Here is a 16694-nt window from a genome sequence, read left to right on the forward strand (position 1 = left end):
CAAACGCGCTGTTACTGCATGGTACATTTTCGATCTAAATGAGCCTCTCTAAACCTTTCTCTTTATCTCCCCCTTTCTCTCTCTTTCTCTCTCTATCTGTGTGTATCTCTGTTTCTGAACTGGCAAGTGTGCACACGGATGCACGTGCGACTGGCGAGGGGGTGTGCGGGACGACGACGAGTAGCGGGAAAACAACATTACCTAAATTGTGTGTCTCTGTTCCCTTTCCTTTCCGCAAACCAATTGGTGTGTGTGTGTGTTTTGTTGTTTGTTGTGTATGGTTGATTAAAAAGCTTTCTCTTCACCCTCGGCTTTGTGTTGACAACACACAGGGGACACAGGGGATTGGTTTGTTGCTGGTGGTGGCGGTGGTGAGAATGGTGGCGGGAAAACACAGACGTTTCTCTAACCTTTAATGTGTGTAAAATAATAATCTATAGTTGAGTAGCAGTAGTTGTTGTTGTTGTTGTTGCTGTAGTAGTAGCGGTAGCAGTAGTTAGTAGCTGTTGCTGCCGTCGCTGCACGTTGAATGATGTTGTTCTGGTGGCAATAGCATGGATTGGGATGCGGCGGCGAGTGCTGGCACCGACGTTGCCGCCGCAGCAGTGCAGCGGACACGGCCGACCGGCACCATCGGTACAGGATGATGCGGCAGGCCACCGATGCCCGTAAAACGTTGTTTGTCGCCGTCACCATTATCATCATCGTTTTCATCGCTTTCGTCGGCTACCTTCCGCGTGAAGCATCGGATCGACGATGAGCCACCGTCGACGACGCAGATGTTGTAGCAATAGTAGATTGGGGTAGTAGTAGTAGTAGTAGTATTATTGCTGTCGTTACTATGGTTGGTGTTGTGGAGTTGGTCTATTAACTTAGCGCTGTCCTCACCGTCCTGCTTCTGCTGGTGTTCGGTGCTTCGCCTTGCATTGCGATGATTATAATAGTGGTAGAAGTAGTACGGAAATAGGCTGCACTCTGGGTGTTGTTGTTGTTGTGGATTTAGCAGCACGTACAGCTGTTGTTGTTGCTGCTGCTGCTGCTGCTGTTGCTTCAGATGATGGTGGTAATGGGTGACGTCACAGCTCCCATTGCAATCAATGATGATGGTGGTGCAACGCTGCGTTGAAAATTTCTCTCCCTGCTGCTGCTGCTGCTGCTGCTGCTGCACTTTCTGCTGCCCGCGCACTACAGCAAAGCATTGACTGCTGCTGCTGCTGCTACTGCGTATAATGATGCTGCTACCGATACCGTCCCCGGACAATTGATGATGTTGCTGCTGCTGCTTCTTCTGCTTTCTTTGCTTCCTACAACCATACTGGCTGATACTACCGTTGTTGTTGTTGCTGTTGTTGTTGTTGTTGCTGCTGTTGCGGCGCTTGTAGTGGATGGTAAACTGGTGCGCGCGGTCGCTGCTGCTGCACTTGCTGCTGCTGCTGCTGCTGTTGTTGTTGCTGCTGCTGCGGCGGCGGCTGTTGTTGTTGTTGTCGTACGTGTAGGTGTAGGGTTTACGTAGCAATGTCTCGTCTGGAACGCATCACATAGCATACTTTCGTGTCCACTCCCGGGCAAGTTCATTATATTTTTCCCGGTCGGTTTTATATATTCTGGCAATCTCCGGCACCAGCGGGTCGTCGGGGTTGGGATCACACAACAGAGAGCAGATGGACAGCAACACTGCACGGGGCAAACAACATCGACATGGAGAGGGCAGGGAGGGAGTGAAAAGGAAAACGATGTAATAAAAGAATGCCAAATTCAATCGAATGGTGGGAAACGGCGCATACGTACCCTTTGATATTGTCAGGGCGGGAGACCATTGAGATCTTAAGATATCCAGACAGATCGACCCGTTGCTGTTGATGTTTGGATGATATATGCGTGTCGTAAAAGCCACTTTCGGTGGTTTGAATGGATAGTCTGTTGGGAAATGTATTGTTAAGAAGAATACGCCTCCCTGGTACGGACTGTCTGGCTGCAATTGCACAAGTGAGAAAAGGGAGAAAAGAGCAAAAGGTTAGAGCGAGGGAATGGTGAAACGCTGCAAAAAGCGAATGGAAACGAAGGGCGATGCGGACTGTGATTTAGTGTTGGGTAAATCTGATTCAGATTCATTAATATGCATGAATCTTTGAAATAATTAATGAATCTCAAAAGACTCATGAATTTCGAAAGACTTTCATAGATCGAAGAAAGATCTCAAGCGATGCATACATCTCAAAAAAAAAAATCATAGAGCTAGAACTTCACAATATTCTTCTTCTTGGCATAACAGCCTACGTCGTACAGGCTTTCGAGACTTCTTGGCAAGTACCGCCCAGCCGGATAGTTTGTTTTGCTACGGAAAGACGGTCCATGCGAAGCTTGAACCGGCAACGGGCATATGTTGCTGGATGGGATTGGGCAAATTCAATATTTTGAAAATCATGCATGAATGAAAATTTTGATGAATTTATGATTCTTATGGATTCATGAATCCTTGGAGATTCTTTACTTTTAGATCCATGAATCTTTGAAGAGTCGATTCGAGATTCGAATCACCCATCACCGAAGATGCATATGAATGAATCTCAACGAAAGATTCATGACCCAACACACAGCAATAATTGTGATTCCTCAAGGCGTGTTAAATATTGCTTGTCATTTTAACACTGGAACTCCGAAGCATTTCAATGGGCTGAATGTTCAAAATAGTAATATATGTAGTAACATCCAAGAAATAATGAAGAAACCACTCTCTGGTACACAGCAGCAGTTCCAGATGTAAATCCAAACATGTTTGTGCCGCTGCAACACAAACACAAAAATCACAAGGCACACATTTGATTGTTCTCCCTTGCGTATGTCGAGCGCTATTCGTTTCGCTGCTCTTTCAAGCAGCATACCCAACCCATCCACACACACACACATGTGTCGATTCCGTGTATATATCGATTGTCCTAAAAATAGTGTTCCGCGCAGCACGATCACACAGCATCCCCCCCCCCCCCCCCCTCAACGCAAAAAATAACCGAGGAAAGGATCGTGAAGCCCCCCCCCTTCCCGTCGCCTACTACAGCTCATGGCGAGCCACGTGGGTTGCAGCAGGCATAGAGAAGGGAGCGCACAACAGCGCGACGCGCACACACAGAGGAAAAGAGAATCCCACGTTCGATGCGAAAATAAATTGAACCACAGAGTGCCGCCGGGCCTGTGTACTGTGGTGCAGCGTTACCACCACCGCACATTTAGTGCAACGTGTGTGTGTGTGTGTGATGGTTGGCGGTGTGCCGCCGAAAGCGGAAGTGGAGGACCACCAGAGATCTCTACCCATACATGCAAAACACATGCAAAACTGTACGCCATGGGGAGGGGGAGGGGGGGTACGAGTCTTCTTTTCTTACCGGGCCCATAATTGTTGCCTGCCAGTGGAACACTAGAACGAGAAAGAAAAAGAAGGATGAATTAGTACACGGGGAAAAAAATTGCTGTGGATGAAGGATGAAGAAGGAACTGCCTTTTTTTAGGCGAATGTATGCGCGCGCTTCGGTGTATTTGTGTGGCCGGGAAAGGATTTTTTTCCCCCCGAGAGTAGATATTAGTGCATTACTAAAACCCATTTTTTTGCATTCATAAACGATTTTTTAACCCTCAAAAGCATTTGTTGCACAATAACAAAAAAAAAGGTTAAATTATTTCAACTATCAATTTTGAACATGCCCACCCCGCCGCTGGAAGGCTAGGTCAGGGAACCAATGGGAATGGGCGGAAAAAAAGAGAGGCCCACATACTCTTTTCCTGCCCGACCGCTTCCTACTGTTTGGCAGCCAGAAAAGAAATAGACATGCCCCCCCCCCCCCCCCCCCTCTCATGCACTAACTACCGCGTCCCCACCGTTTCTGCGCAGACGCATTATGAAGCATGGTGCGCCCTTCTCATCGATGAAGCCAACAGGAAAGGAAGGAAGAGCAGCACACGCAAGGCTGCAAAGGAAAGAGAAAAAGAAGGACTTTGCTTTCGAGCGAACGTGTGTACCCCGTAAGCGAACCCGGAGAGCATAGTAACTAGAAGGATAATGGGAGGGGTGGGATGGTAGGGGGTAGGTGGCATGAAGATTGGGGAAGGGGAAACCCACGTGCGGTGTGCGGTGACTGTAACACACATTCATAATCCAACACACTACTACCCCTGCGTCTTGCCCCTGATAACACACACGCACACACACACACAGCCAGCTCTGATATTGGCTGCGATGGGTGGCTTCAGTGCGGTTTTTGGGGGTGGGGAGAATAAAACTTACTTATCAGAGGGGGGGGGGGGAGAGGAGCAAAATGCTTTTTGTGACGAGGCGAGCCATAATTAACACACACTTCAAATCAACACCCTTGTGCGTGTGTGTGTGTGTGTTACAGTTCCATCTTTTTCCATACTTCAAAGCACCGCACAACAGCACACAGGCTCTGCTGATGCCCACCCAAAACCCAAGCCGTGTGGCGTTAAGTAATGCGCGGGCCCCGCGTTTTATCAGCCTCCTTGTGGCTGTGGCTCTTTTGCGCGCTTTTAATCGTTAATGTGGGCAAAACCAAAAACCATCGGGCCAGGCAGCCACCCGCCACACGGAAAGATAAGATAAAACACCAATAAGCAGAGCTCCCTGGGCTTGGGATGGCCCTGGATTCACACTACCACCTTCTTCTGGCCTTGCTTTCTGAGCTGCTCTTTTGTGGTGAGTGATTGCCACCACTGCCAGCCACACACTGTGTCGGGGGAATCGAATCGAATGTTGTTCTGATGTGCCACTGCTCTGCCGAGCACACTGCCTTGTGCAAATTCCAAATTCGCTTTGACAGAGGTTAAACATAAAAAAGACCCTGTTTTCTCCCATTAGCATCGCGTACGGCTAAGAGAAAGCGTTAACAATTCAAGCAAATAGTGTGTGCGCGCCGCCTGCCGTTTCCTCCGTATTTGTGTATTGCGCTGCATACCTGAATGTCATTCGCACGTGGTTTGCTGTATCCCCCTCTCCGCCATATTCCCGTAAATTAATGTCTTCGTCAGCGATGAGAGCACCACACGGCAATGCAAACATTGCAACGCGTAAATATTGCAAGCTTTTAAAATCGTTTACACTTTCGGCCTCCCCCTTTCTCTCTCCTATATGCGTACGCGCTCACTTCTTCCCCAAACTATGAATCGCATTCACAAGCCCTTTCGAAACTCCCGGTTTTCCTGCTTTTCCCTGAACACACACACACACACACACACACACACACACACACACACACACACACACACACACACACACACACACACACACACACACACACACATGGCATGGTGTGCGTTTCTCCGACTACTATTATTGCTTGTTTTGTTGTGTACTTTTTGCACACATACCCCCTCCTCTCCCGCACCCTTGCCCTGTCACCCTCCTTCCTCTCTCATCGGTTGCATTGATGCAGTACGTTGCAGTCGTTTCTTTACGGCTATGGGGCACGAAAAAAATCCCCCCCCCCCGCCGAAAAAAATCCTTTCCGATAGACCACACGCGCGCGCGCGCGTGTGTGTGGGAGCGCGGAATGCGCCTTCTTGCATCCGGGCAGGCGGGTTTTGCCTTTTACTACTTACAGTCATCGCCGACTGGACCGGCTGAACATTGTGCTGGTGGGTCTCTCCCCAAGTCTTGTAATTCCTGTCCGCGTTTGACCGATGATGGTGCGACGGGCGACGGCAACGGTGAACGACATGAAACGAAAGAGGAAAAGAATGTAAAGAGAGAAAGGATGAGAATAGAGTTCCGTTTGCTGAAAAGTTTTTACACAATTTTAAACGAATTAATCTAGCGTGTGTACGTTGCACTGCAAGTAAAAAAGTACATCGACGCGGCGTTACACTTGCTTCAACCACCCCCAAAAAAAACGCCCACATAACACGCATCTCTCCTTTGCAAGCGTGTAGCGAGAAAGAGATCACACACAACACCCACCACCCACCCCCATTCGCCGCAGGTTGCTGGGTGGCTGGCTGGGCGGGGAAAACCCGGCGAACATTCGTTTCAGCAGCCACATCGCAGACGACACCACACATTGGGGGGGGAGGAAGGAGAAGAAAATGCGCTTTTCCTCTACCGCGTTCGACGACGCACACTGGGGGCTGGGCTAAAAATAATATTCTTTTCGCCACGCGTGTCCGTAGTGTGCGTGGGGTGTTTTAACCTGCACCAAAATGTTCCGGGGTGGGAGTATGGGGGGGGTTTGCCGTGTGCTCGAGACCGGCACAAAGAAGCAACCCGCACCAAGGGTGTGTGTTTCGAGAAGAAATTCCTCCCGAGCAGAAACATCCGGAAATGGTAATGTGGGAAAAGTCCGCGAGCGCAAAATGTAAAAGACACAAAATTAACGTTCAATAATTAAACCATCACGCACAGCATAATGTTGTCTCTCTTTGGTATCTTTAAGAAGCAAAAAAAAAAGCAAAATAAATGAAGGAAATGAAGAAGAAAAAAAAAATGAGAGACAACACAACAAAACGGACTTTGAGTGACAATGGGAGGTATTGGGGGGGCTTTGCCACACTCCTCCCAAAATCGAAAAGCAAACAAAAAAGAAGAAGCAATGGGTCCATTTGCGTTGGCATGCTGCATTACTTGCTAAATAGGATGCGCGATGATCTCATATGCCTGCAATGACGATGATGCGTGGCTACACACAAAAAGGACACGTAACAAGAGTTTCGTCGCTACGTTTCCCGGCCTGCGAAGGCATTTTCTGCCACCAACGCTCTATTGTCCTCCTCTCCTAATTGGCAACACACAATCAAACAATTGGTTTGTTACTTATACATGTATACAGGAGGTATTAATTACATATCTTGTTTTATTTTTTGAAATTTTGTTTTGTTTAATGGAAATGGGACACGAGGCACAGTGGAGCTCCTGCCAACGTACCTTCTTTTCTAGTGAAATGCGATACGCAAATTCGTTAAATTAGATTAGTTTAATTACATTGCCGATGCCGATACCAATTTGCTAGACATAAATACTCGCAGGGGGGGGCGAATTCGGTCCATTGCTTAGTGCATAAACACGTACAACAGTGCGGAGCACATGAGACGAGCAATTTCGAAATCATAACCAGAACTTGTGTTTAGTTAATTTTTTTAATTGCCAGAAAAAAAAACCAGCAATGAATAGTTGGACCGATAGTCATTTGCAATGGCAAAGTAAATTCGTTTGGCATCAGTCATCGAACAATTTCTTCCTTATTGTGTTATACACTTGCGGTGCAATTCACAATGATTGCAGTGCATTTCCACACAGTGCTCGGGCAAACTTGTCTTTGTCGGCCTTAGATGACGAATTCGTTTCCCTTTTGCGAGAACACCATAGTACATTTTACAGCGATGCTGAGCCTAATCCCATCTGATTCGTTACGATGAGCTCCATCGGTAATTTTATGGACGTTGTGGGGAGGGGAGGGGACACCTTTGAGCCGCAAAGATTGCCCACCCAACTCGGCTGTCGGTCCTATTGGGATTAATGTCTTACCACGACGTTACCCCCCCAGCGAGTACCATAAAATCGCTAACCAACTGCAACACCCTTTCGCTCTGCACAACTATAAAACTCGAGGAAAGGGGGGTGTGTGCGCCAAGAGGTCAAGAGGAGTGGTAATAAAAAAAGAAACATGGATGGGGTACCGGCCACTCACCAACTCGATGGGTATATAATCAATTCAATTCACTGTGCAATTCTCTAGCGCTCTATTCACCACTATTTATGATTTTACTTCAATCGTTAAAATTCAATTTCTTGCTGATTTCGCACTGACCCGAGTAGTGTGAGGAATGGTTCGGTTAAGGTTCATCACACGAGAGAAGTTCCGTTAAAATATTATAATATCTCGCTTAAACTTAACTAACTCTAGAGCTACAGATATGACAATGACTAAAATCCTCATTAGGTCGCTGAACAACAGGACGTACCTTAATCCTGGTTAAATTCTGATTCAAAATCTATGATTCTGAATGAATCTTTGCAATGATACAATTAATCTGAATCTCAGTAGGAAACATTCGTGAATCTCAAAGATTCGGGGATCTCAAATAGTAACGAACCTCGATAGATTCACGAATCTAAAGGGATTCATAAATCTCCATCGATTCTTATTATTCTCCTCATTACTGTAACAAGCTACATGGTCATGCGAGCATATACAGGTTTTCGAAACTTCTTAGCAAGTAGGACGCAGCCGGATAATTTGTTTGACGGGGAGACACGACTGTCCATGCGCGGCAGAGATTCATCAATCCTTGGAGAGCCGCGTATCTTAAGAGATACATGAACCCTTGGAGATACATGATTCTTAAGAGATTCAAAACATCTTTAGAGGTTCTTACATCTTTAGAGATTCGTATCCCTCATCGCTGAAGATTCATGAGAATGAATCGCAACGTAAGGATTGATGAAACCCAGCACTTATTCTGGTTGCTGCATAGCAACATTTTCGGCATCTCAAATTGACGTCTATTTTCCAAGGAGGCATCATTTCTCTTCTCGCCGCCGAAAAGATGCAGCGGTTGGGAAGGTGACAACATTCACGATTTAGCACAAGAATTGAAGGAACCATGCACACACAAGATAAGCCTGCGTGTCTATGGTGCTCCTCCGTACTCCTAAAAGTATGTCTGCCGTGACCTGCGCGAATATGCCACTACCTTCACACGCTCTTTCTTCTTCATTCTCTCTCTCTCTCTCTCTCTCTCTCTCTCTCTCTCTCTCATGATAGTCCACCCAGTGGGTTCTCCTACGGGAGGTCGTGTCGCGCTCTGTGGCTTCACTTTTTCCTGCCAAAATGGAGGCTTCACCACGCTACAATCATCCACCGCGGCAATTGTCATTGTTGGGGTGGTTTATGGGCTATTCACTGCCCTAAGACACGTCCTCTCCTGTGGCCCCACCTCAGTTTCTCCCAAATTGGCAGCACCATCTTGTGCTTGCAGACATTTACACAGCCCTTCATTAACCAGTCGATTCAAGTGCCACAGACATAAGAAAAGGCAAAGCCAAAACTCAAAAACAACATGACGACCGTCCGTCTCGACTCTCTTTGCATTTTTCATTCCGGGCCATTCATTCAAACAATTTGCGTGCGAACCGTGACGACAAGCTACACGCACATGTCACACAACAAACACACGAACAAAAATGCAGCTGTGTAGATAAAAACTTCATTAGTAAGCAAATTTGAAGAAATTTACAGAAATGTTTTCCTCCAAGGGGGAAAAACGGCATCACAAACATTTGGGTTAATGGAAGCAGCAGGCAAAAGCGTTTAGCATCTTAGCCTCAGAAGTTTGCTGGACACACATGACCATCGCAAAGTCGCCATCACACCGTGCAAATGCTTTAGTTGCACATTTTGCGTGTTATTATTGTGACATTCTGAAGGAAGGGCAGGGCAGGGGAAAAGCAAAAAACAAAAACAAAAACAAAACCAACGTAAACTCATCACGCCGCCTCCCAAGGCGAAATGCAGACCACGCGCAAAAGAGTTGCCATTTTTACGAGCGTTTGGCGCAGGAAAATGAAAATTCAAACATCCGGCGGCACAGCACAGGGATGAAAACGTGTACACACACAGCCACAATCCGCGCTTTGCTTTGCCCCACCCCCAACGTTAATTTACATTTACTGGTCACAGGCAAGTCACCATCACTAGCATCGTTAGGATGGTGGATGTGTGTCTCTTCCTTTAAACTTCTCAATCCACGCCCCATCGTCAAATGAAACCTTCCAATCATCGAACCATCATACCATCCATGAGGGTGATAGAAGAGATAATGGACAGTCAGTGGTGGGGCGCCAAAGCATTAATGACAATCTAATCTCTTGATACAAGAGTGACGTAACAGTAACATGTGTGTTTGGTCAGTACCATTCTTGGTCAACTATTCGATCCCAATTCCATAACTAAGGCACTAGAGTAAGTTGAGCATTTCACACATTCAACCAATTCGGCGTTTGATAATCTTTGTTCTATATCCCGGACGAAACTAACGACTTTCGCCCACAGTAGAGGCAGCAGCACCAATCCCTAAAAATCTAACTGTACTAAATTAAAAACAAAATGAATCATTCAAACAGACAGACAGCACAACAGCAAAGACATAATATTATCGGGCAAGTCCTTATCGAACGCCCAACAACAACAAAATGCCAAAACGGACCACCACGTACCTTATTAATTCTTTTTAATGCCATCCTCGATCTTTCTTATCGGCTCTGCTGGGGAGGGTGGGGGGGGATGATACGTGCACGTCTTCCACCGGAGGGCACGCTCGTTCTCTCTCTCTCTCTCTCTCGCTCACTCGCTCTTTCTCCGCACACTCCGCACCGTCTGCAGCAACCAAGCGCAAAGGGTTGGTCGATCGTTGCGCAAAAACGACGATATTGAGCGAGAACCGGCTGTTGTGTACTGGGTGTTGTTTGATTGACGATCAGCCGCAGGGGTCGCGAGGACTATGTTAGGTGTGTTTGATTGGTGATCACCCCACACAAGCACGCAAGTGCACTCTCTCTCTCCCTCTATGCTCTTCCTTCGACTGATCGATAAGAATTAGTTGATCTTGCAAACCGCGGCGCCTTCGATACGTCCTTCGAGCAGCGGTGGCCCACACCGCGCACACGACACGCAACACGGGGGTAGCGCACTCGCACACACACACAACGCACACGCGCCTACTTCGTTCGCACCGGAAACGCTGGTGGCTGCTGCTTCCGCGTGCTTCCGGACGGGACGGTGGTGGTGATGATGATGGTGGATGTGTTTTTGCACAGAGATTGAGACGAATGCTGAATTACGAAAACAGATATTGTCCACACACCACACAAGCGCGCGCACACACACACACCGTAGTGCGGAGGGGGTATTGTAGGCAAATCTAATGGTTGGTACTTAGTGTCTCTCGTGCTCCTTCTCTCTCTCTCTCGCTGTGGGTTTTCACACCACAAACACAGACACACACACGCACCCGGAGGGGTAGGAGGTACACACTTCAGTTAAAAGGTCACTAAACGAATGGCACACGGTGATGTGGCGCGAATGGGGAGGGGGTTGGGGTGGCCGATGATACGCGTGAGATGTTGCGCATTTTTTTTCATGTTGTATGTGTGTGCGTGTATGTGTGTGTGTGTGTGTGTGTGCATATGCAGCAGATTGAAGCGCAAACCGAGGACGACCAGCGTAGTAAGTGTTGCAGTGCATCATCACGGCGAAGTTGGCAGCAGTTGTTGTTCGTCGTTTATGTACACACATCCGCGTACGTAATTGGGAAACCGGAAAATAGAGAGAAAATTGAGAAATAAAGAAACGTCATTAGAAAATTGATTTGAATGTTTGAACGCTTCGAACATCAATTTAATGCTACATTCAATATTATAATTTATAATATTATAACAGCAATAAAAGGGCAGGATCGCAAGCGGAAACCTACGAAACAAGTCGTTGACTAAAACATAACCTCCAAAAAAAAAAAGGATAGGAAATGGAAGGGATGACTACTTTGTTCTGTTGGAGAGGTGAGTGAAGTTTTCCACAACCGTTCAGTAATGTATTTCTGGGATAGAGATTGACGAAATGGACAGGAGGAGGGGTCAATTTTCCACGCCTTCGAAAAGGAAGAAGAACGGCCAAACCAACAAAAAAACAGCAATGACGAATGTCAAATTTGGGGCAAACGATCTCTCTCTCTTTCTCTTTCTGAGATATATGTGTGTATGTGTCTCCCGGCCACCGGTTCTGTGGCGTGTACATGTGTGTGTGTGTCCGTAATTAGTGAATTTTCCATTGAAGAGTTTGGGACACTTGGCAGCCACAAAAACGACACAAACGGGGGGCGGGCGGTGCTGTTTGTGGAGTCGACAGAGAATCGAGGAAGCCACTTGAGGCTTTCTCCATGTTCCAATGTACGGCGCACATGTGTGTGTGTGTGTGTGTGTGTGTGTCTGTGCCATGAACAATAGAAGTTAGTGCAACAGCGAAAATGGAATTTCCTTCAAACAAGAGAAAAGCAACGAAAATCGTCGACACATCACACCCCTTCCACCCCACCCAAGGCTCTTGGCAAGCTCGCTCTTTCTCATTTTAGAGCTCTATCTCGCTCTCGCATCTCCCGGAGTGCTTCGCTAGTTCACCGTAGCAGTGCTGCTGCTACTGCTGGCTCCATCAAAAAGGCAGACACACACACACACATACACAATATCGTGGAAAAAAGCAGCCTACTGTACTCTACTAAAGGAAACAAAAACTTCAACTATGTCGATGGTTTCTCTAGAACGCCGTTTGGTGCCCGTGGCAGCAGCAGCAGCACACGCCGCCGCCGCTCGGCTGCAGCGAAAATCGCCATTGCCTAACCTCACTTATATGCACTTTTTACATGAATTATTTGGGCTTGCACAAGAAACACCCAGAGCAAGTGCCTAACACAACCTGATATTGGTGACTTCCAACACCATCGCCCCTCTTCTTCCCCTTGTCCAACCGTGTTTAGTCTTCTATATTTCCTGCTTTAGAGAGAGCGAGCGAGTGTTTCCTACATTTCCTAAGTGTCATTGTGGAATGCACACACACACACACACACAGAGAATTGCACTTTTTCACGATTAATGTTGCACACACATACACACAGTGACCGCGACGCAAAGTGTTAGAAAATACTGGAAAAAAAACTCCGGGAAAGGGTATGGAAAGGGGGGAGGGCGGAGGGTTGAATTTTCTGAGCTGAGCTTTTTACTTCTATTTAGTACGCACAGCTCACACACACACACACGCATACACACACGGTGAATTTTTAAGGTTCCCTTTGCCGGACAAGAGCTAAACACAGTTGTGCGAATTCGGTGTAGTCGCCCGAAGAAGAAAAAAGATTCCCCTGCTCGCTCCCCACCCCCTTGCATGAAAAGAAAGCAACCGAAGGGTGCGGATCTTCACACCAAGAAGTACAGCAGCACACACCACACAGAAAGAGCCAGCGCCAGCCAGCCCTCAAGGGGTTTGTCGAACGAATTTGATGGCTGCTGGTTTTTGACACCCGTGCTCCCCCCCCCCCCCCCCCCTCCACCTCTTTTTCCCAACGGGCACAACACACAGCCGCAAGCCCCTGCAGGGAGAGTAGGTTATGTTTCCCAAAAACCCCCAATTGGGAAGGTAAGAATTTGTGCAATTGTTGCGGAGGCAAGCGGAAAACCTTCCGACAGAATCGATGAGGTCGCTCCCTCTTCCGGGGGGCGACGAAAAAATCGGGCCACACAACACACTCACACACAAGGCGGAGGAAAATGTACTTCTTCGTCGATGGATATAAAAAAAAAAAAGGTTCTGCTGTACCCTTGGACACACCAACAAGAAAAAAACCACACTCACACGGGAAATTAAAACAGAAAAACGCGTACAGCTTCTAAGCCCTCAAAACCCGAAACCAGACACTCTACACCTAATATAGCCTTTTGCCTGCGAAAAAAGCCTCTTGCAAGAAGTTAAAGTTTTAATACCGTGCGCAACCACACACCACACACTGCTGCCACTCTGGTGAACGACTCGCAAGAGATTATCAAGATGGCTGCGCGCACTCGATGGCGACGATGACTGGGCTTGAAAGAGGCAGCGGAGACACGCACACACACACGCACCGGTAGCGTATACACACGGCAGGGCGGCCTCGCACACGCACACCAGCGCAGCTACGGGCACGGTCGCAAACCCGCAAAGAGCGACAGCGCTAGTGTGTGCGCGAGCGAAGGAAACGGCACGTCGGCATTGCCCAAGAGAGCGCGAGAGAGATGCAGAAAACGAGTGAGCGATATCCGTTCCTGTGCCGAGAAGTTGCCGGACTGGGCCTCGCGTTTCACCAATACCAATGGGCCCGGGGACAAAGTCAAAAAGGCGAGCAGCTGCTCGAAAATTGCACAGCGATTTTCTTTTCCCAATTTTCAACCTCTCACACACACACACGCACGTAAGCAAACGTACCACAATGCTGCTACCCACCCGTAATGGAGGAAATGGAAAATATGTAAAACAGAAGCAATACACTCACACACACACAGCCCTCTTAGCAAATAGAAATGCAAGGGGCGAATATGGTGAGTCTTACCCAAAACGTCAACTGAATGCACGAATACACAATTTGCGGAACGTACAACACGACACACGATCGCTGTGTATCTGCCTGGCCTGCTGCTACAGAGCGTATACGAGACGGATGTGTGTTAGTGTGTGCGTATGCACGTATGATGGCGGCGATGGCCGAGAAAACCGAAATTGCGGCGTCGCGTTTACACTGCCGGGTTCGGTACGCATCATACCCTGTGTCGCTGCGTGTGGCTGTGAATGGGCAATGGGGTCTCTTCTCGACCAAAGTATGATTTTCTGCACCTTATTTCTTTGGCAAGGGTAATTTAACATTTCACAGAAACCACAGAGGGGATTTTGTTTCCCAAAAAATAAAAAAATAAATCAAAATTTAACGGTTTTCATAAAAATTATTTACGAAACGTGGAACAAGAGAGCCGGTTTGTGGTCTGCCTAATTTTAGAGACCAACGTTTTCCAACCAGCCACGATACTCGTAACGGTTCTGCAATGTATGAGCATGTGTGTGTGTGTGTAGGCCAATAAACCCTTTCCTCCGAAAGGGACTTATTACATTCAAGGGAGAAAGTGTGACGCGCCGCCGCCTGACGGATAATTCACGGAAGCGAGACAGGCATGTAGAAAGCCCCCGTCACACCATCATTCACCATCATCGTCATCTGCCCACTTCTGCCGCTAATTCGATCACGAGGAATAATGCGACGGTGAACCTGCACACTCTCCGTCTCTATCACACATCGAACAAAGCCAGTCAAGTATGGTTGCGCACACAGGGGGAGAGAAGGAGCCGAAAAGAACAATCGATCTGCTGCTGCCGTGTGCGGACGTTGGGAGATAATTTTTTCGGCAGAATTATTATTACCACACAAAGGATGCATGTGTATGTGTGTGTGTGTGTGTGTCTTGTGTAAATCGAACGGACCTTCGTAATAATGCTTCGGACACAATGAAAAAAAAAGAAGGAATCTATCTCGCTCCCTCCTCAACACTGCCGCAAATGACTCTCCGGCGAAGTCAAGGTAAACACGTTTCACCTACAGTTTCTTTGTCGAAACACACACACACACCCGATGCGACGCGTCTGACAGCGCCACGAGAGTGTTGAGGGGGAAGGGGGGGGGAGGGAAAAATTTCGGGAATCTTTTCCTTTCGCAACGCGCAACACGGCTTTTTACGGCTGGAGAAGGTCTGCTGACCAAAAGAAGGAATAGTTACCGTCTGTCCACTACCAATTCGCTCTTTCACGCACCCCAGCCGGTAAGGAGAGAGAAGGAAAATTGTCACATCGCGCGACGTCGTCTCGTCGAAGGTTGGACACGGCTTTGCACGATCGTGCTCGTACACAGAGTGTTATGAGACACGCAGAGCAGCTAGACAATGGGGGAGCGAGAGGGAAAACATGGGAAAGCACTACTACTTGCAACCAGCTGGTACGATTTGATGGACGAACTGGTACAACCGACGATGATGATGATGATGTTCCCGCAAGGGGGCGCGCGCGCACGACCCGAGCTTGCTTTCGAAATTGCGGAACCACGGAACAACGGAGCTGGTACACACACACTCTCTCTCTCTCTCTCACACACACACACACCAAGACGCACACTGACGCGCATGTACGCACACAGAGGAGCGCGCGCGCAATCGCCGCACATACTTACATGGCCGTGCACGGCGAACGCAAAGAGCTGCTCGGGAAGAGCAGTACAGCAAAGCGAGCAAAAATGGGTGGGAAAAAGGGAGCGAGAGAGCGAGAAGAATGGACTGCTCCACACCCCGGCCAACCGAGAAATGTACGGTGAAAATTTTACCAACGGATCATCCACTTCACACACATACACACACACACACACACACACCTCACGTTTAGCCTACCAACCCTACCCAAGGACCATATTACGCTGCGACCGGATATTCGCTCACCCTGTGGGACAGTTTGCCTACGGATTCGCTGGCCCTAATTACCTTGCACACACCGCCTACAGCAACACTACCAGGGGAGCAGGAAAGGGCAACAGGGGAGGTGCGAGTAAAGATTTTACACGTACAAGAGTCGATATTGGCAATAGAAAAGCGAACAAGATGGACGACGGCAATAATGGAATGTACAGAGGCCGACAGTACCGTGGGGTAAAGAATAAAAGCTTGAAGTTTGGCTTAAATTAGTGTGTCGCAATACCTTTCAACAAACGTACAGCTGCCCTTCCGTTATGAGATCATCACAACCTCTCGACTGTTCGGCACGTTTCTTGAACTGTCTTGACTGTCGCACGGCAAAGGCTCACCACATATCCCGTTGGCATTTTCACCGCTCCCGTACGCCACCCGTGCGGGCTAGCGCTGTAAACGCACCCACTGCTCGACTGTCAAACGGGGCTGGAGGCCGGCTGTCTGGGATGAGTTGTGTGGCGAGCCGTCGGTGCCAAAATTTCCTAGCCGCCTGCACCGAAGCAGACACACGTACCTGCAGATGTCAACCGGGTTCAAGTCGTACCAGCCGCTTTTCGGCTAGCTGCCGCACACGCACACAGGCAACGAAAACTGGTCGAAGCTGTGCTCGAGTGGGGAT

The 16694-nt window shown here is 48.1% G+C and overlaps 1 protein-coding gene across 10 annotated transcripts; it reads right to left on the bottom strand.

The window, feature by feature from the left end:
• Window positions 1–1344: 1344 nt before the first annotated feature.
• On the bottom strand, window positions 1345–16439 carry LOC120951624 (ubiquitin-conjugating enzyme E2-17 kDa). Of its 10 annotated transcripts, none has more exons than XM_040370460.2 (6): window positions 16305–16439; window positions 10214–11046; window positions 5605–5668; window positions 3381–3412; window positions 1789–1972; window positions 1345–1674 (listed from the first exon to the last, which is right to left on the bottom strand). In XM_040370460.2, exons 2-6 carry the CDS (start codon window positions 10235–10237, stop codon window positions 1535–1537), a joined length of 444 nt encoding a protein of 147 aa, XP_040226394.1. In that variant the 5' UTR covers window positions 10238–11046; window positions 16305–16439; the 3' UTR covers window positions 1345–1534. The 10 variants fall into 10 exon arrangements, with proteins under 10 accessions (XP_040226394.1, XP_040226974.1, XP_040226898.1 ...); XM_040371040.2 differs by having other exon boundaries at window positions 10214–11029; window positions 16305–16429; XM_040370964.2 differs by lacking the exon at window positions 16305–16439 and adding an exon at window positions 15787–15894.
• Window positions 16440–16694: the final 255 nt, after the last annotated feature.

This window comes from Anopheles coluzzii, chromosome X (genome assembly GCF_943734685.1).
Source record: "Anopheles coluzzii chromosome X, AcolN3, whole genome shotgun sequence".
Classification (NCBI taxonomy): domain Eukaryota; kingdom Metazoa; phylum Arthropoda; class Insecta; order Diptera; family Culicidae; genus Anopheles; species Anopheles coluzzii.